This window comes from Pistacia vera, unplaced genomic scaffold (genome assembly GCF_008641045.1).
Source record: "Pistacia vera cultivar Batoury unplaced genomic scaffold, PisVer_v2 Contig460, whole genome shotgun sequence".
Taxonomy (NCBI): domain Eukaryota; kingdom Viridiplantae; phylum Streptophyta; class Magnoliopsida; order Sapindales; family Anacardiaceae; genus Pistacia; species Pistacia vera.
The window spans coordinates 1422219-1431521 of NW_022196291.1; the positions used below are offsets into that span (position 1 = coordinate 1422219).

The window sequence follows — 9303 nt, forward strand, 5'->3', positions numbered from 1 at the left end:
GAAAGAAAGGAAAGAAAGTGCACGTATTTATTGATAACTTAAGGTACAACAATTTCTATCTTCCTTAGGCACAAACACTTTCAATTAAACCTTATTCTAATTTTTTTTTTTTTTTTTTTTTTTTTTTTTTTGGTGTCCGAGCTAGTTTATGCACACCTCGACTAGTCATTCGCGACCCTGAAGTTAATGGTCATGTAAGCCTCCAATGGCTACCCCTTATTAATAATCTGGGGATTCAAATTCAAGATCTCTTGAGTATACACCCAAGAATCCCACGAACCGCCAAGATACCTACAGATAGTACCTTATTCTAACTTTATTATTACATTCTTAACACTTTTTATATAATTTAAAATAATTGAGGACTCCTCAAAACATTATCAAAATAAATTGTTTCTTAATAAGGAGAAAAACAACCAAGTAGCAGTCACCACCACGAACACCACCACCAACGGCCTCGAAACCATTGGGGGCAACTGCCAACGAATGGTTAAGTTCTTCTTAATGAATCTCAAACACTACACTACCCCTTGTAGGAAAAAACCAGTCACTCCCACGTGGGAAGCACACGTAAGATGATAAAAAAATCAATTCATGCATAAAACCTGAGACAACAAACGTGATAATGACACCTGATATTGAGTCCACTGTTATTTGATTATAACTAAATATACGTCGTACTGGATTATACACGGTAGAGCTTAGAATATCTGTGACCATAAGGTTCCATCTACGGCCCCAAAATTTTTGTATGAGGTGGCTAGATGGGGCTTGTCGAATTGAGCCGAGCTCAAAGCCAAAAATAAAAGCTAGGGTAGCACTCATGGTTAGGATATTTCAAGTGAAAGATACACTTGGCAACAATAAAGGACTAAGATTGCATAGTGATGTATATGTTCCGATGGTCATATACTAGAAATAACATAACACGGAGTATAATTTTGATGACTAGTTTGATAAAGTTAGAAACTTGATGTGATTTGGTGGATTGGAGATTTGAAGATGGTTCGTGTCATTTGGGGATTTGGAGGTGTGGTTTGGTTTATTTTGATGGGAAGAGAAGCTACCAAACGAAATGGAAGAGTTTATTGGTTGAGATAAGGGGCCTTGAGCAAAGGCAAGAGTAGGGTTTGAAGTTGGCAAGCCATGTGAGAAAGAAGAGGTGACGCCATGAGAAGCAAGAGGAGAGGCTTAAAGGAGAGTGATGAAAAGGTAAAAGTCGGAGAGGGACATGAGCCTTAAAGCCCTTCGGGATTCTTGAAGTTATGTGATAACAATAGCTCAAACATGTAATGGCTAGAATCCATACCTTGATTAAGTTCTTGATTTCATCTCCCTATCTTTGTTATTGCTCTTGATCTCTTTGTAGCTTCACTCTCTATTTTTGTCTATCCTCTTAGTTTTCATATTTGATGGTTTATCACTATAAATAGCCAAATTTACATTTCAACATATCCTTTAAATTACATTTTAGATGAAGCAGCGGGTTAAAATAACTTTTATTGATTTATAACTTCTATTGTGTATGTGTGTGTGTGGTGGGACATTGATTTCACAAAAAAGATCAAATCTTTGAGTGTATGATGGACTCCTCTGAAAAACATTGGCACACGTGTAAACGAGGTGCTCTACCTACTGAGCTATACCCTTGTGCTTCGGATACATATTTTATCATATTATGTAGCTAATTTCTTGTCAAGATGAATATTAAACGATCCATCATATCTCTTTGATATTGATTGGTATTGCTTAGAAGTCATACGGGCGGGCGGGGGGGGGGGGGGGGGGGGGGGGGGGGGGGGGGGGGGGGTGGGGGGGGGGGGGGGGTGGGGGGTGGGGGGGGGGGGGGGGGGGGGACCGTGCTGGGGGTGGTGTTGGAGGGGGGGACCGGGCCGAGAGCGGGGGGTTGGAGGGGGGACCGGGCCGGGGGTGTAGGTGTAGGTGTAGGTGTAGGGGGTTAAAAATAATTTAAATTTTTTCAAAAAATGTTTTCCAAAAATGTACCAAACACATTCTCAGAATTCTATCATATTTGATTAAATCCTATCATATCCTATTCATAATAGAATATTATTTCAAATAATATACCAAACAGACCCCTAGGTTTGTTTGGTACATATGTCTCAATCTATATGGTTAACAAATTGATGTTACTTATAAACTAGAAAAATTAAAAGAAAAAATGACATATTTGGTCAATTCAACTATTATTCTATACGTTTTCACCTTCTTTTCTCAAATATTTTGTTACATTTCTTTGCCTATTACTTGAAAAATTCAACCTTCATTCTTATAAAATAAACATGCATCGCTATTCTGTTCAAGGGATTTTTAATCTTCCTTATCAATCACCATTTGAAAATTACCCATCCAGTTTCCTTAATCATAATAAGTTTGGTTGCACTAGTGGACTTAGTATTTTTGTAAATTTGGTTGCATTAGTGGACTTATTTTGGTAGTTCAACCAATTTGATGTACCAGAATCATGTTTATCCCTTTGTTTTAAAACCCGGATCGGCCGGTCGAACCAATCAGACTGGGACTCGACAGTCTCTCCGGTTTGGTTTAGGTTTTAGGGGGTTTTTGCTATATTTCAAATCTGTATGGACTAATTGAATTTCTAGGGGTTATTTTTACAATATTTCAAAACTTTAGCTCAAAGTCAATGACTAATTGCCACAATGTTTGGCTTAAGTAAAGTCATAATATTTTTTTACTATAAAATATACTGCAGTGTAATCATCAAATCATGGATTGCAAGAGGAGAGGTTTATAAGAAAAACACTATGCTTACTCACGACTTGTACTAATCCCCTTACAACCTTTGTTTAAATTTTACATGGTACCCGTACTATGCGTATAGTACCAGTACTATGCGTTATATTTACAAAGGATAGTAAGATGGTGAGTAAGTATAGTATGGTTCGGTTTATAATTGCTATGTTTGAAAATTGCACCATAACAGGACTTTTATGCAAAATGGCATGAAAAATGGAACTGGACAGAGGCATGGAAATTAATTAGAGTGATGCTATGGGTACTAACGGATGGGTACTAATCTGTGTACTAACTAAAGCATAGTACCCGTACTTTGCGTATAGTACCCGTACTATGCTTTAGTTAGTACACAGATTAGTACCCATCCGTTAGTACCCAAAGTATTATTCAATTAATTAAGTGACTTTCCTTCCTCTATTTTATTACTTTTGATTCAATGAAATCAAAAAATCAAAATGCATAGTACAACGTATAACTGTTAGTACGATTCTTTTAGACCTAAACTTAATATTGAACCTGTTACAGATGAGCGTTAGGACTTTGTGAAAATACAATAATATTGAACCTGTTATAGGTTTGTAACATAAGATATATAAAGTCATACTTGTCAATATCACACTCATTTAATTCGATTTTTTTTTATGCAAATAATCAATTTTTTAAAACCCAACATGAGGCTAAACCCAACAAACTGATCAGATCCTGGGTTAATTGGTTTAATCAATTTGACCGGTGGGTCAAACCGATGACGTGTTACATAAATTTTTTTCAAAATATTTGTATCGGCACACGTTAGCATGGTGACTGTTTCCAACGCACGTTAGCACGTGTTGATGCTAGTTTTTCCCCTTTTTTCGGTTGTTTCTCACCCAAAATCACTCTCGTCGCCACCACTGGAACCCCCACCCTCTCCTCTTCAAAATCATACCCATTATCCTCTCTCATCACTCGTCGATCGCCAGCCTTTATAATGGCATCACTCGACTTTTATTTGACCAGTCTGCGTCGTAACACCAAATTTCGGCGGTGGTTGCCAAAATTTGGCACTGTGTTTAGTTAAATTAACAAACTTATGGGTTTTTTTGTTAAATTTTAAATTTTACCTCGTAATAATCACCCTACTCAACTATCCAATACTATCTCAAAATCTTATTCAAAATAACAAACCAAACACACCACACACATTTTGTGAAAACAAAATTAGATTAAGAATAAATGGGAGTTGTACTCACTCACACTTTCACATTTTAGAAAATCGAAAATATCATTAAACAATATGTTTGTTGTAAGACGATGAACTTGTTAGCTGAAGAAAAGGAAAGAAATTGCACCAAATTGAGCACTAATCACTCATTATGTGTAATTATATTTATGGACTCTTAACTTGTTCCTGTTGCACTAACTTAAGAATCCTTACAATACACTCAATAATCGGTTTCATTTTCATTTTCACTTAAACTTTACTCTAATTAATTGTTAATTTATCAATTCTTAGCACTCTTTTGATACAATCTACCAAAACAGAGAACTCCCCTAGGGCCTTTTCATCAGAATTGCTTCTTAATAGTTGAGGGAAAAACAACCAAACACCAGTCACCGCCACGAACACCACCGTCAACAGCCCCGAAACCATCGAGGGCAACTGCCACCGGTCAGCCAAGCCTTTCTTAACCAAAATCTCAGCAGCTACACACACTCCTTGTACGACGAAAAACCCAGTGACCTCCCATGTGGGAGACATGCGTGTGAGATAATAATAAAGCGCCTCATGCATGAGACCTGAGACAACGAATGTGGCAACGACACCTAGCAACTGGGCCCGCTGTTGTCCGACTATAAGAGTAGATATATGTTGTACAGGAAAGTATACAGTAGGGCGTAGAATATTCGTGACCATTAGGTTCCATCTACGGCCCCAAAAGTCTTGCAGTGAGGTGGTTAGATAGGGCTCATTGAACTGTGGCTCAAGCTCAAAGCCAAAAATATGAGCAGGGGTGGCACAAATCGCCAGGACAATTTCAAGTTCAATGTACAAGTGGCAACAATAAAGCGCTAAAATCACATGGTGATATAAATATTTCCTATAGTCATAGACTAGAAGTAACATAACTAGAAGTACAATTTTGATGACTAGTTTGATAGAGTTAGAAAATTGATGTGATTTTTGGATTGGATTGGAGATTTGGGGAGATGGGTTTTTGTCATTTTTGGATTTGGGAGGTGGGTTTGGTTTGATTTTGATGGGAAGAGAAGCTAACAAGACGAAATGGAAGAGTTTATTGGGTTGAGATAAGGGGCCTTGACCGAAGGCAAAGAGGAGGAGTTTGAAGTTGGCAAGCCATGTGAGAAAGAAAGAGGTGACGCCAGTGAGATGGAAGGAGGAGAGGCTTAAAGGAAGAGTGATGAAGAGGTAGATGATTGGGAGGAGGGAGATGAGCCTTAAAAAACCCTTTGGGATTCTTGATGTTATTAGATAACAGTAGCTCAAACAAGTAAAGGCTAGAATCCATACCTTGGTTAAGTTCTTGATCTCTCCTTCCATCTCTTTGTGGCTCTTCCCTTTGTAGTTTGTAGTTTGTAGCTCCTTTCTCTATGTTTGTGCAGATCTCTAATCATTCATGTTTGATGAATTATTGTTTGGATTAGCCGAAAGAAGAGGTCACATTTCAACACGTCATTCATTACATAAATTTGAGATGGTGGAATGGTGGTTCAATAACTGATAGCCATTGAAGTGGGCAGAGTCGTGTTTTAATTATTATTAATTTCTCTGTACTGTGCGACTGGGACAGCTTATGAAAATAAATTAAAAATGGGCCATTTCAAGCCCAGATCACATCGTTGAATATTTAATATGAGCTAGAGACAATAGAGCAATTCCCATTTCCTAGAAAAACAATTAAAGTAAGAGAAAATAAATTTTTTTTTTTTAATTGTCATGTTCCCAGTTTATATGAATGTTGCATTACCACTTGAATTTGTTCTTGACAAAATCTCTTGTGTTGAAGAACTCCCTTATGGTTCTGTCATCCACACCATTCCTCAATAGTTGCGGCCAAAACAGCCAAACGCTGGTCACTGATACAAATGCCACCACCAGAGGCCCTGAAACTGCTGGGTGCAGCCGCCACTTGTCTGTCAATGCCCTCTTAACTGCCACCTCGATGATCATGCACATGCCATGTAGGATGAAAAATGATGTCACCTCCCATGTGGGAGGTGCACGTGTTATATAATTGTAAAGTATCTCATGCATCAAACCCGATACAACAAATACCGCAATGACAGCTGGAAGTGGAGCCCATGTGCTCCCGATCAAGTGAGTAGAAACCCGGCGTATAGGAGCATATATGGTGGGGCGTAGAATACCGGTAACCATGAGATTCCACCTCCGGCCCCAGAAGTCTTGCAGTGAGGTAGCAAGGTAAGGCTCATTGAATTGTGGTTCAAGCTCAAATCCAAGAATGGCTCTAATGGGGGCTGCACATATGGCTAAAGTAATCTCAAGTTGAAGGTAAACATGACAACAGTAGAGCACCAAAATAACATTTTGGTGCAAATATTGCTTGTAATTATATGCATAAATGATGAAACCCAAAAGCACAAACTTGATGCCCAACAGAACCCGCCTTGGAATTGGTGGGTTTACAGTGGTTGACTTCGTAGTTTCATGAGATTTATTTTCATCTTCTTGTTTGATCTTGATGGGAAGGCAGGCGATGGAGATGAAGTGGAAGAGCTTAGGTGGGGGTGGAGATAGAGGACCTTGATCGAAGGAGAAGAGAAGGAGCTTGAAGTTGGTGAGCCAGACGAGGAGAAAGGCAGTGAAGCCGCCAAGATTGGTGGAGGAGAGGTTCAAGGGGAGGACTATGAAGAGGTAAAAGATGGGGAGGAGGGAAAGGAGTCTCAAGAGACCAGAAGGGATTCGTGGTGTTATGTAATAGCAATAGCAGAGACAAGTTATGGCCGAGGTCCATACCTGAATGAAGCGCTTGATCTCACCATCCATGGAGAAGCTCGCCTCTGTTATTGTCTCATTTATTCATCTTTTATTTAAATATAAGTGGAATCGGCCTACGTGTTTTCATAGTTCAAACTCCAAAAAGTCCACTCAACTTGGTGCGAATTCTCTTGTTCCTTTAAATTATTCTATTCGCATGTGATGGTTTTAATAAATTAATCACCCCAAAGCACTTCTCATGGCATCAATGCTTAGTGATAAAAAATATTTCAAAAATAACAAAACATTTAAACAGTATTCAATGTACCTTTTATTTTTTGAGTAAGCATCATGATGATCATCATTCTAGGTAAGCGAGGGCTTATATGTTGTTTGAGCAACCATCTATCAGAATCTCGGATGACATATACTAATACTAACTGGTAATAATTTCACAGCCCTAATAATATAGTATTTCTCTACAAACTAACTGTTAAATCCTACTAGCTCGTACCTCAAAGGAGTTGGTCAGCAGAAGATCTGAATCACGGATCCAACCAACCTCGAGTACCTGGTTGGTAAGGACCAGAAGCAAAACCAATGCCAAAAGGGGATCCTGCATGGGATGGTGCTCTAGGATCATTAAAGCTTGTTCTAGGCAACATGGGTGGTTCTGACCTCAAAGCACTTATGCTTTGGTGATTTGAACCATCCAATCGAGGTCTGTATCGGTCCATGGCTGACAAATTCATCCTGTAAGATGCCTCAGGTACTGAACCTAGATGCCCATATGTAGGAGACGGAAATGCTCCCATCTGACCATATCCAGGGGGAGATGACACTAGTTCTTGCTCATAAAATTGAAACTGTTCCCCCAAATTGGAACCACCACGAAATCTATGAGTTGAATAAGGGTCATTATTGTTCATGCCGTACCTCCACCCCATGTCATCAGGAAAGCTAGCCAGGGTGTTCCCACGATAGGCTGATCCAAACTGCATATGTGAATCAGAGGTGGTAGGCTCAAAATGTCGATAACTGTTGCCAACTCCAGTATGTGATGGTATGTCAAAAGATTTGGATGGATGGCCCTCTAATGAAGACACTCCATCGATCATGTTGAGTGGAGAAGGGTAAGGCATTCCCTTGTCACCAAAATGTTGATAACCATCATCGCAAAATCCAGCATGCGGAGGCACTTCAACAGATTTGGAAGAATGACCCTCGAGTGGGGATATACTGTCAATCACATGGGCTGGGGAACAGTGAGGCATTCTCTTGTCACCAAAATGATGATAATCAATTTCGCCACATCCAACATTTGAAGGTATCTCATCACATTTGGATGGGTGACCTTCCATTGAGGATCTTCCATCAATCATGTTGGCCGGGGGACTTTGAGCAATTCCCTTGTATTTCTCACTTCCCAGATTCCTTCCAACATTCTGTTTGTCCAAAGGAGATTTTTCACTCATTCCTCTTCCAGCCTTTTGCTTACCGCGCTTCCTCTTCCTTGGAGTCTTCTTAGACTGGTTCTCCCCAGAGCCATCACTGCCATTGCTTTCTCCTCCAATGATTTTGTCAGGGGATCTTCGTTCATAAGTTGTTGCTATTTGCATGGGTTTCTCCATTTCAATGTTTTGAGGAAGATCTGCCAGAGTGGAGGTATGACCGAGAATATTTTCTGAACGGAGATCTGCCATCATGGAGGTATCAACATATTCACCATGAACATTTTGCAAAGGAACATCCGTCGCCATGGAGGTATCATCATCATGACCATGACCATCCTCCACTGGATGATCAAGGTTATGTGTCTCATTGCAGTTTCTTTCTGAATCTGATGCTTCCTGTTGCCTGGATATGTGACCATGCTTCTCAGCTATAGCCTTGTGTCCAGCAGCCCAATCACGATGACTCCACAGATAGAGCGGTGGCGCTATTAAGTTCCACTGATCCATTTGTTTGCCATTCTCACCAACAGATCCGGGAAGATAGAATGACTGAAAAGGAAGGTGCCACAATAAGCCACCATAAAAACACACATTTAAAAGAAAAGAATACTTACAAGTAAACCACAATGAAGTTCACAAATCGTTCTAGCTTACCTTTCCTGTGAGAAACTGATCATCCTCCCAAACCAGATCATAAGGTGTTTTCTTTTTGTCCAACCTGGTCGAAGGAAGCAAATGGGTGCATGTGAGACTGGCAGACAAACACAGAGAGAGAGAGAGAGAGAGAGAGTGCAACAGAGCATGTCAGTACCTTTCTGTCTCTGGAGGAACAATCAGAATAAGGAGCTTTGGGTTAAACTCCAGAGCTTTATTAATAAATTTGTTTGCCAAAGACGCTCTAACCCCAAAAGGAGGATTTAGTCCCATAATCTATTGAAAAAGCACAAATAAGATATTGTAAAGCAGTTTCCAACAAGTTTCTGNAAGTCCACTCAACTTGGTGCGAATTCTCTTGTTCCTTTAAATTATTCTATTCGCATGTGATGGTTTTAATAAATTAATCACCCCAAAGCACTTCTCATGGCATCAATGCTTAGTGATAAAAAATATTCCAAAAATAACAAAACATTT

At 39.5% G+C, this 9303-nt stretch overlaps 3 protein-coding genes and 1 pseudogene across 3 annotated transcripts; all 4 read right to left on the reverse strand.

The window, feature by feature from the left end:
* Window positions 1–380: 380 nt before the first annotated feature.
* On the reverse strand, window positions 381–3723 carry LOC116145178 (annotated as a pseudogene).
* Window positions 3724–4243: 520 nt separating this feature from the next.
* Window positions 4244–5475, reverse strand: LOC116145179 (probable long-chain-alcohol O-fatty-acyltransferase 1). The gene has a single exon (XM_031430608.1). It carries the CDS (start codon window positions 5318–5320, stop codon window positions 4244–4246), a length of 1077 nt encoding a protein of 358 aa, XP_031286468.1. The 5' UTR covers window positions 5321–5475.
* Window positions 5476–5658: 183 nt separating this feature from the next.
* Window positions 5659–6904, reverse strand: LOC116145203 (probable long-chain-alcohol O-fatty-acyltransferase 5). The gene has a single exon (XM_031430629.1). It carries the CDS (start codon window positions 6785–6787, stop codon window positions 5744–5746), a length of 1044 nt encoding a protein of 347 aa, XP_031286489.1. The 5' UTR covers window positions 6788–6904; the 3' UTR covers window positions 5659–5743.
* Window positions 6905–7041: 137 nt separating this feature from the next.
* On the reverse strand, window positions 7042–9128 carry LOC116145124. Its single transcript, XM_031430559.1, has 3 exons — window positions 8984–9128; window positions 8827–8890; window positions 7042–8721 (listed from the first exon to the last, which is right to left on the reverse strand). The coding sequence occupies exons 1-3, from the start codon at window positions 9097–9099 to the stop codon at window positions 7264–7266; spliced, it is 1638 nt and encodes a 545-aa protein (XP_031286419.1). The 5' UTR covers window positions 9100–9128; the 3' UTR covers window positions 7042–7263.
* Window positions 9129–9303: the final 175 nt, after the last annotated feature.

What these genes read in the sequence shown, in the direction of transcription:
- LOC116145179 (XM_031430608.1), bottom strand. Translation starts at nt 5,320, where the DNA reads ATGGAAGGAGAGATCAAGAACTTAACCAAGGTATGGATTCTAGCCTTT.
- LOC116145124 (XM_031430559.1), bottom strand. Translation starts at nt 9,099, where the DNA reads ATGGGACTAAATCCTCCTTTTGGGGTTAGAGCGTCTTTGGCAAACAAA. An exon ending in GTTCCTCCAGAGACAGAAAG is followed by an intron (nt 8,891 to 8,983) that starts GTACTGACATGC and finishes TCCTTCGACCAG; the next exon opens with GTTGGACAAAAAGAAAACAC. An exon ending in ATCAGTTTCTCACAGGAAAG is followed by an intron (nt 8,722 to 8,826) that starts GTAAGCTAGAAC and finishes CTTCCTTTTCAG; the next exon opens with TCATTCTATCTTCCCGGATC.
- LOC116145203 (XM_031430629.1), bottom strand. Translation starts at nt 6,787, where the DNA reads ATGGATGGTGAGATCAAGCGCTTCATTCAGGTATGGACCTCGGCCATA.